A 24,563-nucleotide genomic window follows, 5' to 3' on the forward strand; every position below is an offset into this window, starting at 1 on the left:
CTACAACCTGGGCTGCATAGAGAGTTCTAGGCTAGGCTGAGCTACAGATAACTGAAAACAAAACAAAATAAAATAAAATAAAATAAAATAAAATAAAATAAAATACCACCACCAAGGAAAAGCAAAGTAAAAGAATATGTGGAGATGAGAGATATTTCTCTCACAGTGGTGACATTACACAGGTTTGTGAATGTGAACCAAACCTTTGCTTGTGGTTACGGCGGGAACCAGTTCTGGCAAGCACAGCACCGAAGGATGCCGTACTGCCCTTGATGGTAGCAGTCATTACCAGCATGTCAACAATCAGACTGTGCTAGACACTTTGAATATATTCGCCTTTTATTTGTGCACCAAATATTTTCATTAAAAAGCACGTTTAAGACTCAAGTGTGCGCATTTTAAAAAGAATTATTCAAAGTAGATGAAACAGCTATGCACAAATACATTTAGCCATTTTCAGCTAGACTAATTTGAAGGGAACAATCGCCTTTCATACCTGATTGTGATCAGATTCTATTTTACAAATCTCCGACTACAAAATTGCACTTAGACTTCACAGGCAAGTCTGGTTTTTTCTCTCAAGTCTTAAATTCCATCCTGGTGAGCCAGAGGATTCCACTGACCTTTCCTGCACATCTGAGAACTAGATAAAAGGCTGCCAGTCTTGGCTCTGGCCACATCAGCCAAGGGACGAGGTTGGACGCTGGCAGCCTGTGAGGCTCTCGCTGTACTTAGAATCTACTGGACTGACTTGCTGTTTCCTCGGGTATCAGGTGTCTGTGCCCTGAAACTATGATGGTGCTGGGAGATTCTGCAGTTTACACAGGGAAGCTAGCAGAACAAGAGACAGGCAGTTCAAGTGTCTGCTTGCATCTATGTTGCTGATGAATGGGGTCCTCTCTGTGGTTGAGAAGCATAGTGGGTTCCACAGCACAATCGGGACCATCAGAAAGATCTCAAGACAATGGAAGTGAGAATGGAAACCATGGGAGCTCTTGAAGAGCCCAACCTCCTGTGCTTGGGATGAAAGATGAAGACGTTTTGCCTTGTGTTCAGTATATTCCAATTTAAAGGGCAGGGAAGGGGCTGGGGAAATGGCTAAATGGGTAAATGGGTAAGGTGTTTGCTGGGCAACCTTGAACTGTGAGGACCTCAGTTCAACACTCAGAAACCAGGTAAAAAGCTCCCAGCACTGAAGAGATGGAGACAGGAAGATTCCTGTAGCTCACCACTCGACCAGCCTAGCTTACTCTGTGATTTCAAAGCCAGAAAAAGGATGATGTTCCTGAGGATGATGCCTGGATTGCTCGATGGTCTCCATATGTGAGTGCATGAGTGGCACACACACACACACACACACACACCCCGAGAGGAGGGGAGAAGACATACAAATGTATGATATAATTTACCATGGTTCTTTAGGTATAGGGCTTAACTCTCAAGAAAATCAGGCTCCCAGAGCCTCCAGACAACTGACACGTACGTGAATGCTTACATTCTTGGCCCTTCATTCCACCTGCTTCTAAATGCCATCCCATACCATCACCTGAGAGTCTAGCCCAGAGACTTGCAGGCTTTCTCAGTAAAGTGTCAAGAGACTCAACGTTCTCAGCTTCCCAGGTCGGGTGATCTCTGTGTCCACACCACAGCTCTGCCCAAGTAGCTCAGAGTCCAAAGCAGCTCATACTGAATGAGCACGGCTGTCCTCCAATAGCACTAGCCCTCATCCTCCTGCCTGAGCTTTCTCAGGCCTTCTCCTTTGAGACAGCTGGCTGGATTTGGCTCATGTTCACATCCACCAAACCCTGGACTAGAACAAAGAACATGGTTTCTGAACAGGCTCCAATCTAGATTCAAATCACAAACCAGCCACTCTGATACTTGTCGCCTTTATTTTACTGTATATCTACTTGGGGCTGTTAAGATGGCTCAGTGGTCTGTTCCACAAACCTGGTGACCTGGGTTTGATTCCCAGAACCCACAGGAACAAGAGAACCAATGCTACAGAGCTCTCCTCTAATCTCTGCACTGGGTCACAGGACACACCCACATCATGCATATGCACAATAATAAAAATAACATAAAACAATACAGATGGCTTTTAGAAATGATTCCTCGGTATTCACTTTATTAATTCTGGTATGGGGACCTGTGAGTGGCATATCCCCAGAGAAAGCAATTAATGATCCTTAGTATACTCATTACTGAAATGGCATTACAAATGATAGCTTCTAGAAGGTTCTACCATACAATGTTGGAAACCTAAGGTAATGCTTCCCTCATACCAATGTGGGTGCCACCACTGTGTTTAATAAGCAGGTGTGTTGTGAGGACAGTCCCAAAAGGTCACTGTTCTGTTACACACACACACACACACACACACACACACACACACACACACACACACACAAACGAACATCTGTTGGCTCCACGAGTCCGGAAACCATCTCTGACAGAGGAAGTATTCATCAAAGAACTGTTTGTCCAGTGATGAACACAAAAACACTCTCCCAAATAAACAGCTCTCTGCAACGACAGAGCAGCAAGTGGGCTGGGCTCCCCAGCAAGCTCTGCTTGAAGGAACAAGGAAGCCATTGGTCCAGCCTAGAGATTATGAAATGCTCTTGGCTGTTTGCCAGACTCTAGACACCCCGGTCAGAGAAGCAGAACTGCAACTGGCCCTCAGGACGAGCAGGCTAGGGTACCTAGAGCCGTTTCCATGGAGAACGGTTGGTGCTCTGTGGTGGGATGAGTAAGGGCTGTCTGCTGGATGAGCGTTGCTAGTGGCTCACGGACACTGGGTGGAGGTGGCCCGTCAGGGGAGCTTGTCTCATGGGCAGGTCCTCTTGGACAGTTTGGACAAGACTCTGTTTTTGGCCAAAGATGGTCAGTGCATTTGAAAGCCATCAGGTAGTCAGCTGATTCGTATGAAGGCACTCTTTATACTCAGCCATGCCCTAGCTGGTCGCTTGGTTATTGGCAGCCACTCTGTGAGTCTCCTCAGTCAGTTGACCACACACAGGCAAGGCCACATCTTCAGTCAAGATGGCAGCAACCCAAGCCTGGGAGAGTGTGATGGCTCCAGAGGCTATAAGCAAAGTCTCTCAGAGCTGCTTCTCCAGGCCATATCTCACCCTCACCACCCTGAGGTGATGTTCTTGGTCACGGTGTCAGAACAAGGGTGGAAACAGGCAATGTCCTCTTAGGATAACATAAACGAACACTCATAGTCCTTGGCCCCAGAACAGAATGAGCCAATGTCTGCCTCTAGCCACGTAAACCAGGTCCAAATGGAGTCAGCAGAGATTGGCTGAGGACGGCCAGATGTAAGCTTTGGCTTGAGGGCCTCGGTCTGCTTGCCTGACACATCTGCTTCCCAGCCATGGCTGGTTTTGATTTGGTTGTGGTTATGGTTTTACTTTTTGAAGGAACAGAGGCTGAAGCTGCACTCTGGGATGAAGAAATAACTATGCGATATTTCACGTATGCCATTATGCATGTGTGCACCGGTGTGTACATGTTTATGTGTACATATGTGTAAATATAAGCCTGAGTGTATGAGTGTGTGTATGTGAACACGCGCGTGTTATGAGGGGCACTGATACATATACACATTTATCCACATGGCAGGGGTTACAGGTTTATTGACAGGAGTATCTAAGATCCAAGAAGCCAGCTATTACTGCCTAGCAAAGTCAAGATCCAAGCCCACATATTCTCTGACCAACTCTTTCCCACTATCCTGATCTGACATTTTATATATTGTGGTACACAGACACAAGCATGAGCGGTGGAATAGGACAGTCTCAGGTGGCCTCACAAAAACTCCTCTGTCCATTTTGCTTCCTGGCTGAGGACCTTCTCCAAACAGTTCTGATCACAGGAATCAGGTCAGGTTGGGCTTCCATCCTCTGACAGCTACAGTATTTTCCTGACAAGGTGATCACACTCTCCAGTGGGAACTGATGGGATGACCTCAACTTTAAACCACAGAGAGGCCTGGGGGTGTGGGGTGTGGCATGCCCCCTGTCAGGGAGTCCACATAACTACTGAGCCGTCCTTTTCAGGTTGCTCTACTTTGGGTGGGATGCTGGCTTCATCTCTGGGCCAAAGGAAGTGAGCACAACACTGCCTCCAGAGATGGCTAACCCAGCATGATATCAGAGGCCACATCACAAAGGCCCACCCACAGGGCAAATATGCTAGGAACCAGAAGCAATGGGGGCTGGGAGAGATCTGGAATTTAGCACCTAAATTCATTTCAGATCAGCCAGTCATGAGCGCTCAGAACTTACACCCTTGACCCTTGATAGTCATGTGTGTGCTGGCAAGTGACCTGAGTCCCTTAGCCTCCCCTCTCCCTACACAGACCCTGAGATGTGAGATGTGAACATCACTGAGGGAAAAGCACACATGCAACCAGGACAGGGGACATTGCTCAAGTGGACACTAGCCAGTTAACTAAACTCAACTAACCAGAACCATCTGCAAAGGAAATCCTTTTTGTTTCCTCTCAAAAGACTGTAAGACAAAGAGTTGAGAAAACTGGCAATTTACAAAGGAAGAAAACGATAAATTTTCCTGGTCATCTCTCAGTTCAAGGCCAGATCCCGCCTGGTCTCCTTCGCCACCCTAAGAGCCACATGTGGGACCTCAAATGTCCTCACAGCCACGTGTTAAAACAGAAATTGGAAGCAATGGGAGAAACTGACTCAATCAAATTTTCAAAATATTATCGTGTGCGTAGTCAGTAGCAGAATGTCTGAGATCTAAAACATATTAAATGGTGAGATAGTTGTAATCTCTCCGGTGTATGTGCAAGGGTCTGAGTATGCGCATGCAGCCAGGGACCAATATCAGATGGATTCCTTGATTACTCTCCATTTCACCCAGCCTCCAACGGTTCCTTACAGCCACCTGAGACAGGCTGTTACAAGAACTTGGTCATCAGTTAATAGTCCTTCGCTAAGCATTGTCTCCCACAGGTGCATCTTGATGGATGAGCAGAGTCTGGGCTCCAGTGGGCTTCAGACTGCAGTGAGAGTTTCCAAGGTCTTTCTCAGCAGGGAAGTGGCCCCTAGAGCTGAGCTCTGTGATTTTCATCTCAACCTCTCTGTCTCTGATAGGCAAGCACTACCCTCAATCTCCATGGGAGTGATCTCAAAAGTTAGAGCCAAGCGGGGGAAGGGGAGACTGAGAGAATTCTCCAAGGAGGTTTCTTTTCTTTTTTCTTTTTTCTTTTTGTACTAACAATCTATTGATGAGACCTACAAAGACCTTCCCTAAGAGGTGTATGCCATATAGCAAGGAAAAACAAAAGAAAAAGCAAAAAGGAGAAAAAAAAGACCCCTAGTAAGAAATCTGACTCAGGGAAAAAAATTCTTTCTTGATACGTTAGGGGTTGAAGGAGGGCCAGCAACAAAGAGACCCACCTTCCCGGGATAAGTCAGTGGTCCGCTCTTCTCCCTGCCCTTCTGCATGGTGGGAGGAGTCTTTCATTTTCTAGTGCTCTCTAGTCAGTCAACTGGTATTTCTACTTTGGTGAATTTATTTAAAAAAGAAACATTACCCATATATTGGAAGGAAAACTAGTCTAATTTGCCACAAATGAGATGTAACTAGGAAAATACAGACGGAGCTATTAATGTCTTTAGAGTTTTCTCTGCTGTTCGTAAACTTATCTGGTGAGTCACCAGCTCCCACCCAACACTCTGGGAAAAGCTGTAGAGCAGAAGGAGAGTCTTGAGTTTGTTCTGGATGGAGGGGAGACAGGGACAAAGGACTAGGAGAAGCATCCAGGGTGGGGTGCCTGGCATATAGGAAAAGGTAGAGGGGAGCGGATGGGGGACACAGCTCCAACTGAAGCTTCCTGCTGGGCCTTAACCTGCTGGGCTGTGGAGTTATGATTATTTTAAAAGCAAGGACACAAATGACAGTGTTTGAGTCACCTCCAGAATGCAAGGTGGCCAGGCACCGACAACATCCCCCCAGAGTTTCCAGCTCTGTTGTCCGACTGTTTTTCCAGCAGGAAAAGTAAAACAATCTAATTTCCTAGATAATGGTACATTATCTACGAATGTCCAATATTTAAGAGAGATTAACAGAAAGGGAAGAAAAGGAGATCAGTGGCCAATGGCAATCAGGGGGCACTGATCCTACATCCCTATGGCTTGCTGGTATGGTGTGTGTGTGTATGTGTGTGTACACGAGTATGTGCACACACACATACATGTGTACATGCATGTGTTTCCCTGGGATATCCTGGACTACCAGAGAGATACACAGACCTTGTAAAGGATGAGGAGAACTCTCGCCCCTATAAATTCCACAGGGAATCTTGACCCAGCTAAGCCCCTTCCCCATTGCTTTCAACTTCTGTTTTAGGATGTGGCTGCAAGAACATTCGAGGTTCCACACGTAGCTATTAGGATGGCAAGGGAGAAGGGGCAGGATCTGGACTTGAACTGAGAGATATGCAGAACAACTTTTCTTTTTTTTTTTTCCTTTGTAAAATGCAGGTTTTCTCAATTCTTTGTCTTCTAGCCTTCTGGGAGGAAGCAAACAGGATCCTTTGTGGATGGTTCTGGTTAATTGAGTTTGGATAAACTGGCTGTGTCCACTCCTGCAGTGTGGGCTTCCCTTAGATCTCTGCATCACAGCCAGCCTTCCCTGGGCCTGAGACCTTGTCAGTGACAGCTCAGGAAGCTCACACATCTCTGCAGATGACAGGCCTCGCAGCTTTCCCAACAGGAGAAGTGAGTGACAAATTTGTGAACAGTCACTTTGGGAATAAAATATTCTGCATCTGTGATATCCAGGAAAAAGCCATAAAGGAATTTTATAAGATCTTACATAATACACTGCAGCTAGGATAAAAAATTAATATTCAGCCATAAGGGCCTACAAATGCCTCCTCCTTAAAAAACAAAACAAAACCCCCAAACAAACGAACAAACAAACAAACAAAAACCCAAACCAAACAAAAACCCACCACCAAGAAAGCAAGTTTCCTTTGAAGAAGTGGGTGAAGTCTAACTCCTCCAGCTTGTATTCGCAGCCAAGAGAAGACAGTGGCCTATGAAGGTCTTCCATGAACTGAACTAGGAACAATTTTCCTGGCATTCTTAGGTATAAAAGTCTGTGTTGATAAGCCCAGAGATGTGCCTGTCCCTGCCTTCTGCCAACTTTGTTTCCTGGGGAGACAGATAAAAGAGCCTTCACAGGACATTTCTTAGCACATATTAGATCCTGGGGTCAAAGTCCATCCCTACCACACAAAAGACAGCAAGGGGTGGGATAAGCCTGCATCTGAACCTGTAGACACACATGTTCTTGACAACTGTCTCCAAGGACAATTCTTTCCTTGATGCAGACCTGTTCGCTGTTATTGACCCACTGACCCATTTCCTAACTGCATTCCCCTGCACTCACCCTGCACATATAAGATCCTTGCCTATCTACACTGTAACTTTCTCTGAGGTAAGAGTCACATACAGCCCAGGTTGACTTTGAACTCACTCCGTAGACAAGGGCAGCTTTGAACTTCTGATCCTCTTGTCTCCTTGCTCCAACAGCTTGGATTTCAGGCACGTGGCAGTTTTGTGCAGTGTTGGAGGTCAAACCCAGGGCTTCATGAATAGTTAGCAAGCACTTTACCTATATTTTGGTTTTTTGTTTGTTTGTTTGTTTTTGTTTTTTGGATTTGTTTTTTTGTTTTTTTGTTTTTTTTCCGAGACAGGGTTTCTCTGTATAGCCCTGGCTGTCCTGGAACTCACTTGGTAGACCAGGCTGGCCTCGAACTCAGAAATCTGCCTGCCTCTGCCTCCCAGAGTGCTGGGATTACAGGCGTGTGCCACCACCGCCCGGCCTACATGTCGTTTTAATGCTCCTTAAATATATTCCTTCCTCTCCGTTTGTCAACATCCCATTCACCCACCATTAAAAGCTCTCCTGATGTCCTCTTTTAGTCCCTCCTGTCTCCAGACTCACTTCCACAACCCATTCCCACACAGCGGCAGAGGGATCTCAAATTGATCTCCTAGTGAGCGATTCCCTTGTCCAGACACCTTCAGTGGTTCCATATCACCTACAGGAGGATTTAGGGCTTCTTGATGTGGTCTTCGGTCCTGGAGCCCTTTCCTCCCGCATTAGCCACCTCACATGCTAATCCCTGCCCTCTGCCTCCTTGCTGCCCCTGGTTCCTATAATTTCCTGGTGTTGCTCACGCGCCACCTCTGTTTTCAGGGACAGCTTTATCTGTATGGAAGGATGAGTTCTGATTCCGGCTTAACTCTCACTCACCCTTTAGAACATGTTGTAAACGGCTGCTTCCCTAGGGAGCTGGTCCATGGGTGTTTTGCTGGGAATGCCAGACATTATCATTAAATGGATGAATCCACAGATAGAAACATCAATAGGCCCTTCCCATAGGTTGGACTGTAGCTCAGTGATTGAGTATTTTCCTAGCCTGCTCAAAGGTACCAGGTTCCACTCTCCGCCTGGAAATAAATCCACATACAACGATCCAGCTATAAACAGAAAAGAAAACCAGAAAAGTGGGTTGGCTCAGCGGGTGAAAGGCTTGCCGCACAATGATACAAGCCTGCCAACAGAGTTTGATCCTTGAAATCCACATAAAGATGGAAAGAGAGAATTAATCTTATTGGGTTGTCCTCTGACCTCCACACATGTGCCCTTGTAAATAATAATGATAATAATAATAATGATAGTCATGCACACAGCTACTCTGTGGGAACTTACCTGACACATCTACACTAACACGTCTGTCTCCCTAACCTCTCAAGGCTTGTCCAGGAAGCTATGGACTTAGGAGCCTATGGAGAGAGCTTTCTGGTGTCTTCGAACTTGTACTTACACAGGCAATTATTTTTGCTAATTCTGGTTAAGAAGTATCAGTTCCTTCATTATGAATACAACTGCAATGGTATTGGCAGTACCCAAGACCTCGACACTAATACAAGCTACAGACATGTTCAGGTCACACTACCTGGTAGCAGACATCTCAGGTTACTATTTACCCCCATCTCTTCTAGATGACAGTAGTTAATAAATTTGCTGCCAAGTCTAGTTAGCGAGCATGCTAAAACACAGACAAGCACAGGGTGGCCTGTAGACTTCTGGCTTTATGTATATTCTGTAGCGGCATTTGAGACAGATGTTTTCCTTTGCCTTACGATGCATCTACTTTTCTTTTGGAATATTATTCAGAGACCGAATGGCAGAGTTTCTTCCAGATGCCGAAGGGATAGAACAATGGTGGCAATGATCTGCCCTAGACTATGGGCTCACTGGAGACAAAGTACTGGTTCCTGCATATTCTACTACTGGTACCCAAAGCACTGGTTGGTGCATGCTAAGGGTTTCCAAAGAATGAACTGAGGTAGTTTGGCTGCCTGTGTGTGTGTGTGTGCGTGCAAGAAAGAGAGAGAGAGAGAGAGAGAGAGAGAGAGAGATCTACATACCTACATATTCATCATTGCCCTCCCATTTATCTGTATATCATCTATCAATCTACTATCTCACATATCTATCAATCATCTATCTATCTATACTATCTCTCAATCAAGTATCTATCTATCAATCATCTATCATCATGTGACTGTTGTCTCTCAATTTATCACTCAATCTCTGCATCTATGCATCACCCAGGACCCTTCCTTCTATGCAGTCCTCTATTCCCATTCTTTACAATAACTCCCATCCATTCACCACCCAAGCATGGATGCATCCATCCATCCATCACGCCATCATTTAGCTACCATCCATACCTCCTTCTATCTGTCCATTCACTATGTATCTGCCCATCTATCACTCATTCTGCTCTCCATCCATCCATTTACTGACCATATACCTTGTCTTAGCCAATCCAGAGTTCTATTATCACCTCCACAGTCAAATCATTAGCTCAGCTTGGCAGTTCATTTGAGCACTTGGTCAAGGGGAAACATAACCCAGTGTGGAAATAGGTGGTATTATTTTCATATGTGGCCTTGGGCATGTCTTTTCACATGCCTGTGGCTTGGTTGTCTTCCAGAGGTCTAGCATAGGGCTCTGTGTCCAGCTGCCACACCACAGGCTGGGCCATGGGCCCAGGCATAACCCTGAACTTATGACAAGACCATTGACTCCCCAAAGAATGCATTGATATTTTTTGCTTTTAAAATATCAGTGAGTGAGCCTCAAAGGCAGTCACAGCTATTACTAAATCCACCCACTGCGCCACGATGGCTGAGTTCTGCTAAGATCCAAAGCTTGCTCTCAGTGTGACCTTGGGTGACTTAACTCTCTCTCCCTAGTTTCCTTCTTTTTCTTTACAAGCTTGATGACAGTCACTAGATCTCACAGGGGTTTCTGGAACATTCTTAGCATAGAGATTGAGTGAGCTTACCCCTGTGAGGAACTTCCCATGGTGGCCTGCATATAGCTGAGTGTTCAAACAGTGTCAGGGCTATTACTTGCTTCCTCTGCTTCAAGGGGGCAGAGAATCTAAGTGGGACTTGGAATCCTCGAAAGGAAGCAAGGGACCAGCAAGTACCTGTTTCAGCAAATGCTTCAATCCCTTACCCCAGCATCTGTCAAGAACGGCGCATATTAACAATTGTCCCCATGCTTTTGAAATGAAAAACAGGAAATCACTTAAGTGTTCACAGGTCTGAAGGAGCCTCATGCAGGACAAGTCAGTTCCCCTTAGCATCATTTCAAACTCATGCCCTCTGGGCTGGTGAAATCTGGTCACTTTTGCTGCGGATGTAACTGTGACTAACAGCTGTGTTGAAAACAGGAAAACGAAAAGGAGCCACCTACACATCTAACAACAGGAAACCAGCTCACAGTGAAGGGGCAGCGCATAGAGTCAACTAATAGTTATCTCACAGTTTCCACGTACAAGACACCAAGCCAGGTGCTAGAAACAGAGCTGGACAAAATAGAAATTGAATAACCAGGAAGATTAATATGGGCTGGTATGAAGTGAGGAGGATAAAGACAGGAAGCACACGTCATTATAAAATATGGTCATTAGATTCTATTTCTTGGAAGTAAACACATGCCTGTCACCAAACACACGTACACACACACACCACAGAAAGACGGGTGATAACAATGAGCAGCAGTTACCTAAGAACAGAGCAAAGGTGTAGGGACTTCAGTTCACTGGCTAGCACTTCCACACTGGTGTTGTCTTGTTTCATGAGGTGCTTGTGTCGCTTCAGTACACTGACCACTGGGCTCTACTCTCAGATCACATGTACAAATGCAGCAACTCTCTTGACTTTGACTCTTAACACTGGTCCAAAGCACTGTGGCATCACTGTGACTCTTGCCACAGGCCCCGTTCTTGACCACTAGAGATCATTTGCTCCAGGGGAGCCACCAATTCCATTATCGGAAGTCAGACCATGTGATCCTTCTACCCTAAATACTCCCAGGAATTCCCAATATAGTGTGAAAGCAAATTCATTCTAAATTCAACAGCATCCTCTTGACCTAACCTTCTCTCTGTTCTGGCTTTACCACATCGAGAGTACCATGCCTCAGGGCCTTTGCACCAGCTACCCCATCATACGGCTGTGTAATGAGCTCAGTCACTTGCACTGTGCTCAAAGGATGCTGCGTGGTACTGTGCATGGTCCTATTATGTTAAAGGCGCACTCTTTCCCTGACTTAGCTAACTCGTCCGCAGCCTTCTGTCTGACTTACTTTCTATAGTAATGGTCCTTCTGTCTGACTTACTTTCTATAGTAATGGTCCTATCTGATGTATCTACAATTCTCGGTTACTATTCTCCAGCATGTATGCTTGGGAGGTCAGGACCAGTGTCAACATCCCTGCTCCATCACCAGCTCTATAGTGTCTTGGGCTCTCAATAAATACTCATTGCATAAAGCGTATGATAATAATCTAGCCATACAGTATAGCAGTGATGACTGCAAATGTGAAATCCAAATTGAGAAAGGGCCCACAAGTCCCCAAAGGAGAATTTGTAAAAACAGAAAACAAGAATAAACCATGCTTGCAGCCAACCCAAACCACCTTCAGAGAGCACCCTGGGAGCAACACACAGAGGCTGTCAGGCCCTACAGTGGCCTGTTGTCCTAAGCTGATGCCCTATACACAGGGTTCTTTCACCCAATCCGGGGATTGATGCCAGGGAGGTCTGAACACGTCATGGTGTCGGGCCCCAAAGCCACAGACTATTTCTGATGGTGTCAGGGGAGCCCACACCCTCCTGAGATTGCCTGGCCAAACAGATCTGAAACCTCAGCCAACGTCATCACTGCGGTCTTTAGGGAAGCAGGTTAGCATGCTGTTTGACATTTAACCCGATGCCTTCTACAGAATAGACAGCTGGACTGAGGGTTCTACTTCCATGGAGTCCTTCACATCGTTACAAAGAGATGTGACCTTTGTCTTGCTATTTTTTTAAATATAAAAAAAATGACAGAAGCACTTTGTTTGGCAAATCAGTGCAGAGAAGGGGGACACCTGGTGCATGTTGTGTTCAGACCAAGTATATATGAGGTCATTTAGAAATAAGAACTGGCAGGACCGTGCGTTTACCCTATGCCATCAGCACAGAACCGTTGGGGTCATAGTCATGGACTTTAGTCTTTGTGCACACTCCTTGTTTTGGCAGGCAGTTCTCAGCCAGGGATGGTTTGTCCCCCAGGAACCTGTGGCTAAGTCTGAAGGCGTTGTTGTCTGTCAGATTGTAAGATGCAGTGCTGGCTGAGAGGGGATAACCAGGGATGCTGCTGCGTGTCCTTGCAGTGCAGATGGCAGTGAAGGATGAGCTGTCTCACAGTGTTGGGGTGCCACGGCTGAGCAGCTATGGACAAGTCAAGAGGGGGATTAGGGAAGACTTAGAGCCCAAGTGCCCAGTACAGCTGTGGGCAGAAGAGCAGAAAAGAGGCATTAAGGTTAGATCAATTGGGCTTACCTCGTATGCACAAAGTTCTATGTTCTGTCTTTAGTCCTGGCTAAACCCTGGAAAGATGGACCACATCTGAAACCCAGCACTCAGGAAGTGAAGGAGGTAGGATCAGAAAGTCAAGGTCATCTCTGGCTACCTATTGAGTTTTAGGCCAGCTTGAGCTACATGAGACCCCTTGTCAAAACATAATAAGAAATTAATTTAAATAAGTTAAACAGACATGGTCCAGCCTCCACCCGAGTTGCTGAGCTGGGTCTCAGTAGCAGCGCTCTAATGAAGCTGGGGAGTAGTCAGGACCTGCTCCATCTCCTGGTTAAGTCTGGACACATCCTGCCAGGTGAGGTGGTAGAGGGAAGTGGGAAGGTCAGAGGGGACTGCGATGCACAGGCAGGCAAAGGGGATATGTGGAGGCTCCTTGTGACTTATCCACCACCATCACCTCCTCTCCATATGTTCTAAGGACAGACAGAACCCACACGCAGTCAGACAAAGCCCCAAGAATCTCTTTGAACAAAGGCCGTGAAATGAGAAGTGCCTCCTGGGCCATCCCTGGTGCCTGGTGGTATTTGGCACAGCACCTGCATACTGCCAGCACATGTCTCAAAAACCTTTACAGAATTTGAAGTTCTTTCTTCCAGCATTAAACAGTCTCAAGAATGATCTTCAGCCCCACCCATCTGTCCCATGGAGCTCACTTTGGTTCCCCACTTCCAACCCTCCCATTACTTGCTTCTAACAGCAAAACAAGAGCTACTATGCCTCTCAGAAAACAGCATCCGGGTTATGATGAAGAAAACACTCCTTTTCAGAATGATCGAAGCCACAGGAAGAGTTGCAATGTACTAGAGAAACGGCTGGAACCCTCCCAAGAGTTCTCAAAGGCACAGAGAGACTGACACGTGGTGGCACTTCTTTGAAATCACATTTGAGTACCAGGGTAGTTAACGGTTCCTGGGGTGTAACAGAACAGGAAAAGGATGGTTTTCACTCTCCTTGCTAGAAGAAATTATCTCCTTCTGCTGTGTCTGACTATCTGGTAAAGACCCAAAGGAAGACTCTGCAGGCTCAAACTTTACCCCGACTGGAGAGAGCTTGGTCCCTCCTGGAAGAGAATCCCTGGAGTTAAAGCTGATGGAAGGGCATGAGACAGGGGCAGGACCCGGAGTTCCAGTCCTCAGTTTGAGTCATCAGATATTAACTCAAAACAAGTGTTTATCCTGTTTGTTGCTTGGCTTGGTTTTAGGAAGAAATAGTCACAAGATGACAGCCACTATCCTCTACGAAAACATGACACGCCCAGCCTCTTTCCCCGAGAGCCCCACCTGCCCCTCTCTTACCTTCAGGGCTCCTCCTGCCTCTTAGAGACCCCTTCTTATATCAAAACGCAGCAGGTGATAACAACAGCTCAGCTTAGGAGTCCCCCTAGCAGCACTGTGTCACTAAAAGTGGACCCCCTTTTGCCCCCCCCAAAGTGGCACTAGTAGATTATTATTATTATAATAATCTACATTATTATAATAAGGGACCACAGGAGAATTTACAATGAGATTCTACAAAGGAAACTGGAAAGGAGGATACTCCAAGGCAGGCTAGACCTGGCAGGCACTGACCCCAGCCTGGCACTGTAGAGGGAGGATCAGGGAGGTGTGGCTATGTAATGGTGTCCGCAGGTGGCAGAGCTTCACAAGGACACAGCCAAGCATGGAAAATGACTATACTGCATTGCCTGCTGACCTCCTGCCCTGCCTCCCAGCCCCGCCTCTCTTAGCTAGGGCAATGACAAAGCCCTTACTGAGGATAAGCACCAAGGGGGAGTTGGCAGGGTGAGTGAGCAGTGGGTCTAATGAGGACGGGGAGGGGACACCCAGCACACTTCATCTCTCTGATGTCCAACATGGAGACAGTCTAGGACGGATGGAGATGCCAGAGTGCTACTACTAACCTCTACCTGACCCCACCCTCTGGTTTCAAGGACGCCTGTTTCTCACCTGACTATCCATGGCACACGAGCCAGCTAGAGGTACTGCTGGGTTACCAGGAGAGTTGTCCAGCTACCCCGGGCCCTAGTTTTCACCCACAGTGTAAATTATGACAAAGACTGACTTGACTGAGAGGAAACTGGGTTTAATGACTATACTGGATTGCCTGCTGACCTCCTGCCCAAAGTCTCAGAGCTTTGCCATTGCCCTGGCTGAGAGAGGCGGGGCTAGGAGGCGGGGCAGGAGGTCAGCAGGCAATGCAGTATAGTCATAAAAGGCTGCTCTGCCACTCCGAAGCTCTCATGTTTCAGGCCAGGCCTCAGAATCCCAGTGTACTCACCCTCTTGCCCTACAAAGGATAGATTAACAACCCCTTTCCCAAAGAACTACGGGCATCACAGAAAGGCTATGCACACACACAGTGTTTAGCAAAGTCCTAGGTGTACAAAACCTGAAGGGGCTATCAACAGTTGGCCTCATCCAGGTCCTCTCTAGCCAATCTAGACACATTTATACTCCAGCTTCAACATTCTAACACTGGAACTTTCTCTTAAGATCCCCAGTTTGTATAGCTTTACCTAAAAACCCCATGGGCTGACAAACTTTGGTACATGTGACACTTATGCCAGATGTCAGTGGGGCCTCCTGATGCTTGTGATTCAGTGCAAACATAGCCATGGTGTCTTGTCTCACGGTTGGCAGTTTTCTAAGATTTTGCCTCAGCACTTGAAATGCATGGGACTCTCTGAGGGCAGACACAATCTGTTGGAAGAAAATGTCCATTCTTTCTACTAGATACCTACACAAATCTAAACTTAGCTTATCCATGTATCTAACTAACATGTACCAAACTAATTCTATAAGCATACATGGTCTACCTTATCTACACTATACCAGTCAGTGTTTGCACCATCTAGATGATAGTGCAAATTACAGGAAAGCCACACCGACACTAATCACTCCCTGTGCAAAAGCTGCATCTTTATTTTGTTGCAATATCTTAATGACATAGTAGCAAGAGCAATGATCTTCATCTGTTACCTGGTTGTGGTTCCTGTCCTATCATCAGGCATAACCTTGCTTTTTACAGTTCGTTCATCTGTAAAATGGGATTAAAACTACTACCTGTCTCATAGGTTCTCCCTCCAGACAAATTAAAACCAAAGTGTTAAGTTCAAGTCCTGTTTCATTTGGGCAAATAATGGAGACTCTTCATACCTCAGCTTCTCATTCGTCAAAGGGCAGTGACAGCAACACTTTCCATTCAGGACATATGACAAAATGTAAGTAGTAGAATCCATGCTAAAAACTTTCTAAGTTTCAGTGGCAGTCCACATAAAGATTTAGCAAACAAAGTACTAGGTTGCTAAGTACACATAATGTATAGGTCTCATTTCAAAGTAAACTTTTTTATTGGCTATTGTTGATGTATAAAGGCTTAGTATATGCTTCATGAAAGTGCTAGGTTGCTAAGTATACATACAACACATACTTCTGATGTCAAACAAGTGTACTCAGTGGGTATCGTTGTTATGGTAAGTACAACTGAAATTTGCTCCACAAGCTTATATTTTGGCAATTTGTTTCCCATCTTGTGGTGCTATTTGGGGGTGGTGGGAATGTGGAGTTTTCAGGAGGAGAGGCCTAGCTGGTCTAAGTAGGTTACTAGAAGCATGCCTTTGAACTGCCACTGGTTCTGGACTCTGCCTCTACCATCTGGTCTACCAGGTGAACAATATATGCTATATATGATACCCCTACTACCATGAGCCTTACCTTCCCTTCCTTGTCTTGGTGGAGTGAGGCTTCCTAAACCATGAACTTAAAGGAGTATTTACTTTCCAAAGTTGCTTCTGTTGGAATGTAGGTCAAAGTCATTGAAATGTGACAACTGCTATTGTCAAGAAGAACAACGACTCCATGTATTCTGAGTTAAGTGATCAATTGAGATCACCAAAGTTTGAGCTTGGATAAGTGAAGAAGGGTGGTGTCAAGAGCATCTGTTTCCTGTGACTGTGCAGATGCATGTGGCTGAGCTTTGGAGAACTGGCTTGGTTATTTGTGGAATGGTGCCTCACAGCGTCACTCTGAGTCACAGAGAATAGGAAGGATCCCCAGCCATGAGACCGCAGCTCTTCCCTGGGTACAGTTTCCCATTCTCTGCCTAGACAATGGTCCAGACCCACCAATGCTAACTAAAGATCTGCAAATCAGAGTCAACAGAGCTGATGGCAGAAAAGGGATTGCTATCCCCCAAACTGGTCTGCCCTGCCCCCGAGAGACCCTGCTTCCACAAGGAGGCAGAAGATGGAAAGCAATTTGGTCTCTTCCATCTCTCAACAGATGCTGGGCACCATAAGAATTAATGGACTGGAGACGCAGGTAAGGGCCATTCAGAAGCTCCTCATTACTTCAAAAACCACTCTCTATGGAGGAAAAGGTTAATCGAAGCCCAGAGCTGGAAGAGAGGCGAACAGACGGCAATTGCTTTAATCCCAGTGGTGGCAGGAAGGCGTCCAGAAAGAAGTTTATACAAAAGAGGCTGTGCTCTGCAGCAGAAAGAGGAACTGAGCCTCGAAATCGGGACACCTGCTCCAGTAGTCCAAGAGCCTTGACCAAGCCCTCTCTGAACCCTGGCCAAGTAGAAGAACTTTTATTCTCTTTTTCTTTGATTTAGCCATGCTATGGATAGACCTGCTAGGCAAATGTGTTACACTCCCAATTGTAATTTCTTAAAAACAAAAACCCTGAATATTCTCTCTACTAATGAGCCATAAATCTTGTAGGAAATAATCTCTCCTGGTGAGTTTCCCTCCCCAGATATAATTATCCGACAAGACGTGACCTTTGTGCACACAGAACACATGGTTATAAATATTGGGGGGTAGTTTATTGTGTTTATAGTCAAGGTCAATGTCGATGCAGAGGGGATGAATGTGCCATGACTAACACCTGCAGGCTGGCTGAAATCATTACATTAACTGAAGTTAGTGACCTTTGAGCATAAACAATAACACCGAGGCCAACATCGCAGGGCTGAAGGATCGTTGTGTAATAAACTGTTTCAAAGCAAACAAGTACACAACAAGCTCACACCAAGCTTTGTCAACCTTGACACTATTGATATTTGAGACTGGATAACACTTGAATGGAGGGAGACTGTCCCATGCAATATAGAATGGACAACAGATCTCTGCTCTCTACATACAAGATGCCAATAGTTCCCCTGCCTCTTGAGTCTTTACAGCAAACATATCTTTAGTCATACCCTAGTCAAATGTCCTTGGCCGGTCAACATCACCCTAGGTGAGTGAGAACTACTGGCTTATAATGAGGCTCATGTTCATTTCAGCAGCAGTCCATAACTTAGCTAATGGCAACCACTGTCCAGATTCCTGACAGTAGTCCCCACGTGAGCACAACACACTGAGGCCCCAAGCTTCCTCCCACTGGACAGTTATGTGACCAGTGACCGGATGGCTGTGAATTTATATCCCTTCTCTTTCCCCCTCATTTCCTTGATTCTAGCTTGATAAGGTAATTCCTTATCCATCTTGACATTATGATGACACAAAGCACTGAAGGAGTTTGAAGCAGCCCGCATGGTTTAATTGATCCTAAGGAAAAGTGGCATTATTATTATAGGCACCCAGACGGAATATGCAAAAGTTTTGGAATGCGATTCCTGTCATCTCTTAGCAAGGTTAACTCTCATCTCTTAGCATCTCTTAGCAAGCTGACTGTATCAGCTTCAATCTCAAAACATACCTCCTGTCAAGTGTAATTAGCCCAGTGTTAGAAGGCTGAGACTGAGGCTGGAGGTTCCAGATTTCAAATCCAACCTGGGCTATATAGTGAGACTCGGTCCACTGTATCAAACAGTAAAAAACAAAGCAAACCTCTCACCTCCTGAGAGAGAGTTTGCACAACAAATCCCTCCTACTCTCTTCTAAGCATACGTGGCACACTCAATTCACTATGGCGACTCATATTAAGGGCACGATCACACGCCTGTCTGGCCTGTCTGTTTCTCATCTGCTTCTTCCAACATGACTCCAGGCAGAAGCCTTCTGCCTCTCTTGCTGTCACATGCTTGATGTCTCACACAAGGCCTGGCCTCTGCATGGCCTCACAGCTATTTATTGAATAAGCCAAGATGAATGGATTACACAGTGTAATTTTAAAGCTTTCATTCCCTTCCATATTCCCTGGCTTTGTTTGCAATCCTCCTGGCCCTAGTAACATCTTTAAATAATGTGACTGTCACTCCTTCCCTCCATGCCCCCACTTAGCTGATCAAAGGAATTCAAGTACCTGGTTAGATTTGAAAACTGAGCAGTCAGGAATGTTCCCCCCTGTAGCCCTTGATCTCCAGGCCCTGGGAGATCTCCATGTAAATGAACTTCTGTTCCCTTCCAAGTGAGCCAACCTCAGAAATACCCAGATTGACAGATCTTTACTCTACAAAAGAGCTCCTTCAGGACAGCTCCCCAGGTGTCTCTGCATCTGAGCCAGAGCCATTTGCTAATCAGCAGAGGTGCTGTGGGGAGTAGGAGTCACTGAGTAGTGAAGGTGAAATTAAATGACAAGAGGCCTTGGCAATTGGAGTGGGTTCAGAAATGATGGTCCCCCTTGAGGATCAATGAAAAAGAATCAAATACGCATTCAGATTTATCACAATATTATTGATGCTCAGGGAGACAGTCTATTTTTGTTGTTCTGAAATGAATTTTTTTTCGATTGGCTCTGTAGCCTATGGGATTTGCCCACAGGTCTTATGGCAGCCAGTATGACAAAAAAATAAAAACACCTTTCAAGCAAAGCAGTCCCTCTGTCTGTCTGTCTATACATCCACCATCCATTTGTCTTTAGGCATCTATGCATCTATCTGTCTAGATCCATCTAGTGTCTGTCCATCCTCACCTCTACCTACACATCTGAGTACAGCTGGAGATATTAGTGCAAAGAACTCCCTCTGTTTATCCAGCTACCTATGCATATATCTTCTGTCTACCTATGCATCTACCATCCATCCATCTGTCTGTCAAAATCTATCTATCTATCTATCTATCTATCTATCTATCTATCTATCATCTACCTCTGTAATAATTTGAAGAATAAGGGCATTCATAGGCTCATATGTTTGAATACTCAGTCCTCAGTAGGTGGAACTATTTAGGAATGATTAGGAAGCGTGGTGGTGTTGGAAGAAGTGTATCACTTGGGGCAGGCTTTAAGGTTTCAAAAGCCTATGTCAGTCCCAGTGTGACCAGTGCCTTCTGCTTATAAATCAAGAAGTAAGCTCTCAGCTAATGCTCCAGCATCATACCTGCCTGCCTACCGCGATGCTCCACTCCATGATGGTTATGAACTCAGCGCTCTAAAACTGTAAACCCCAAATAAACTCTCCCTTCTACAACAGGAGTTCTCAACTTGTGGGGCATAACCCCTTTGGGGGATTTCAATATCAGATATCCTGCATACCAGATTATTTACATTACATATAGTTCATAACAGTAGCAGAAGTATAGTTATGAAGTAGCAATAACATTTTATAGTTGGGGTCATCACAACATGAGGAACTAACTGTACTAAAGGGTTGCAGCATTAGGAAGGTTGACATTCCCTGTTCTGTAGTTGCCTTAGTCACTGTATTCACAGCATAGCATAGTAATTAAGACACTATCTATCTTCTGCTATCTACCATTAATGTCTGGCTGCCATCTCTGTATCCACGCATTCATCCATTCACCCACTTCTGAGTACATTCACAAATAGAAGTGTACAAATACCAGAACTGGTATGCCTGGCCTTGTCTAAGCACTGGAAAATCTTTCAACTGATGACACCAATTTTACACTCTAGCCTAATGAAACAGAGGCTGCAAGCAAGAGTCTGATGTCATATGACCCTGAGCCTGGCACCTACCAGAGCTATGTCCCTTCTATGTGACCTTGGGTAAGTTACTTGACTTTTAAGACCCTTAATTCTGTAAATTGAATCTAATACAGTGTGGCTGTAGTAATATGAATAACAATAATTCTAGCCCACTAACCAAATTTAAAGCCCTTTTAGACTTTTCTTGTTTTACTCTTTTATTTCTAAGACATCAGGTTCCCGGGTTCTTCCATCCAGAGACCAGATCAGTGGTCACCATTGCCAAGCGGCAGTTACTTGAGACATCCACAGGACCCACGTGCTACAGAGAAATCTGAAGCCAGGGACCGGGGCATTGCTCACTCCTTCAATGATATTAATCTAACCATTAAGCAGAGAGTCTTGCTGCTGCCAGAAGATGAAAGGTTCTCCCATGCTGATGGCAGAGGCATGAGGACTCCCAGTGACCAGTTGATACATTTCCCTCAGTTCCACAAACCTGTGTCAGGCAGGTATACTAGGCCACAGGTGAGGACTCCTGCAACCACTACCAGGGTAAGTGGGATTCAGGAAGAAAATGGGTATCTTGGTGGCCTTGGATCCTGTCAGGAAACCTGGACTGTCAGTAAAGCCATATTGCACATGTGAAATGTAAGGTCATGATGAAGTACAACACACAATAGAAGTGGAGTCTTGCACTCTAATACACAGCAGGCAAAGCCACTGGGAGCAGAAAGGGCACTGTGGGAGGAAGAGGAAACCTAGCCAGGGCTCAGAATTCATATGAACACTGCTTCTTCAGCGTAAGCTCTCCCAAGGCCTTCACACCTGCTGTATTGCTCATGCCACACGGGTGACATTTAGGACACTACTTTCTGCCAGAAAGCTAGCATACCCTTCTTGCCTGACTTGCTGCATGGAGGGCAGCTGGGCAGAATCCCATTGTATATCCTGTGACGGAATGAGCCCAGCAACAAGCCAAACAAAAAAATGGTCTTTGGGCATCTCTCTCTCTCTCTCTTTCTCTCTCTCTCTCTCTCTCTCACACACACACACACACACACACACACAGAGAGAGAGAGAGAGAGAGAGAGAGAGAGAGAGAGAGAGAGAGATCATACTTTGGTTGCATTCTAATACTGTAATACTGTGTGTGTGTCTGTCTGTCTGTCTGTCTGTCTGTCTGTGTTTGTAGAGGCCAGAGGTCTACTTGAGAGTTCTCCCATTAGCCTAGAGCTCATTAAGTAGCATATGCTGGCTAGCCAATGAGCCCCAGGCACCCACGTGTCTAATGCCTTCCAAGCTCTGGGATTAGAGGACACCACAATATCCATAATATCCAGCTTAATTTTTAAAATGTGGGTTCCTGATCAAGCCTTTACCAACTGACATATCTCTCTCCACACTGCCTCTCCAACGTGAAGAGGCTGAAGTCAGCAAGGCAACAATGTCCTACAGCTTCGCCCACCGCCCCATAGTGAACCAGATGAGACCAATGGGAGCATTAAGGAAGATGAATCAGACCCCTCCCCACAGCGTGTGCTATTGATGCTGAAAGTGTGCTTGGCACCACCACCCTGAGGCTTAGGTCCCCAGAGCTCACACAACCTTAAGAGTGGCCACTTTGTAGGGTGCTGCTCCCTTGTGACATGCTTTCCAAAGACATAGATATTTTTCTGCTCTTCCCATGGAAGTTCTGAAGAGCTGACTAGACGAGGTCCAGAGCAAAAGGCCTGGGAAGGGCAAATGCAGGGAGAAGAACTGGCTTCTGGGGCTTTGGAGAAGGACTGCCTGCCCATCCTGAGCAGAACACGCTGTCTTCTGGGGGAAGGGTAGAGCAAGGAATGAAGACTCTTTACCCTACAGTCTGCCTAACGACGTATCCTGGGAATTATCTTATGACCCATGGGTAGACACTTCCCAAAGTGTTACATATAACATCTGGGAATTCACATAAATAATTTTGGAGGACAACCAAAGGAATCCTTTATGCTTATTTCTGTCATTTAGAATTTACTCAGTGCTATGCAAATATATGCATATAGATGTGTGTGTATACACACACACACACACACACACACTTATATATACACAAGTACAGTTCTTCAAAGTCGTGATATTACTAATAGTACTGATGATACAATGCCTTTCAACTTTGATCCCACCGGCACCTTGGAGGGGATAATTTTTTCCCATCATGAGAAATAATTATTTCCCATGTAGAAGCCATGGCTTAGCTTCAGACCCAGGGCTGGGGAAGGAAGGAGTAGGCAGGTGGTATTTGCCAGCATGCCACAGAAATCCCCCAAAGGGCTGTTACTCATTCACGAACTGTTCAATATGTTTTGCTGTGTCTGACACCTGGAAAGCATTCTCGCTGGGGCTCTAAAGGAGGTCCTGTCTGTCTTCCTTTTTTCCTTGTTGTCTGACCAAAGCATGGAGCTAAGGAAGTCATCAATCTGGAGACACACCCCTTTCAAAGGCAGTAGGAAAGGCCTCAGTCCACGGGATTAAAGCTCACACAGGCTCTCACTCCATGCAATTCTGACATCCTCCAGATCATTCCTGATTCTCACTAGGACTCTGTCAGGAGGCACATTTAAGATGGAATAGGAATAATTCGGTTAGCCCCAGCCAACACCACAAGCCTGAAGATATAGAACTATATTCTACCTATGTCTCAGTGAGTCTGAGGCAGGCACCCACAGAGAAGACATAAGAGCCAGGCCACATTCTTCCACCTCTGGACCCATGGGTCATCTGCCCCACACAGAAACTCCACTGCTATTTCTATATTGTTCAGAATGTTCCATTACCCAAGCAGGTAGTACAATGTTCTGCTCTGGGCGCTGGGTCTTGTTGTTAGAGTATCACTGAAGGCCTATTATGGGAAAGTACTTGACTGCCAGTCAAGACTGGCATCTATCTTTGGGTAGAGATACGCCATTGTATGCTCCTTTGAGAGTTAATCCAGTTGGGGTGGCCAATTACTTGGCCAAGGGACCACCCTTCAGAAAGGCAAGTAACCTTACGCCACCCTAAAGTGATAAGAAGAATAATTAGCTCCTTAATGAGGTAATATACATTTTTCTCTCCAGATTTCTGCCCCGTGAAGAAGAGCTGTCACAGAACCTCAAGGTGGAGATAAGAGGCAAAGGCCACGGGAGACACTCACCTGGGTCTCTAGGGTGATCAGTGGACTCGGGTGTGGATCCTGTGGGGAGAAAAGAAAAAACCCTCCTAAGTGGCGAGTCTACTTCCAAACCGAACATCGCTTCCAACCCAGTCTGCTGGCCCCAGCCAGGCGGGGCCAGTCACACCCTGTCTTCTCAGTTCTCTGAGGATGCCAGGCCTTGACCCAGTCTTCCCCCTACTGAAACCCAGCACTCCTTTCCATATCTGAGGCTGAAAGAGGCCCAAGATTGTCCATAAGGAGATCACTGTGCCAAGTAAGGAGGTGCCAAGAAGAAGGAGGGGTGAGGGGTGGCTCAGAGGATGATGCGGGAGGACCTGAGTTCAAGGACTGGAGTAAAAAGCTAGGAAAGGACACACACTCATCATCTTAGCACTGTGGACGCAGTGACAGGCAGATCCCTGGAGCTCACTGCCAGTCAGAATAACCTACTCGGTAAGCTGCAGGTCAGTGGAGACCTTGTCAAAACAACAAGCAAGCAAGCAAGCAAGCAAGCAAGAAAGCAAGCAAACAAACTAACAAATATCCCCAAACCAAACCAAAAACAAAAACAAAAACAACA

General features: G+C 45.8%; 1 protein-coding gene across 2 annotated transcripts in view; it reads right to left on the bottom strand.

The window, feature by feature from the left end:
• Xylt1 (xylosyltransferase 1) overlaps window positions 1-24,563 on the bottom strand; it is a 286,991-nt gene that overhangs the window by 169,451 nt on the left and 92,977 nt on the right. The window contains exon 2 of one of the 2 annotated variants that reach the window (XM_052200654.1): window positions 23,984-24,022. The exons of the other annotated variant lie outside the window; for it this stretch is intronic. Coding sequence (XP_052056614.1) covers window positions 23,984-24,022 — 39 coding nt within the window. The remainder of the gene's footprint in view (window positions 1-23,983; window positions 24,023-24,563) is intronic. 2 annotated transcript variants of the gene reach the window in all.

Source organism: Apodemus sylvaticus, chromosome 1 (assembly GCF_947179515.1).
Source record: "Apodemus sylvaticus chromosome 1, mApoSyl1.1, whole genome shotgun sequence".
NCBI classification, from domain to species: domain Eukaryota; kingdom Metazoa; phylum Chordata; class Mammalia; order Rodentia; family Muridae; genus Apodemus; species Apodemus sylvaticus.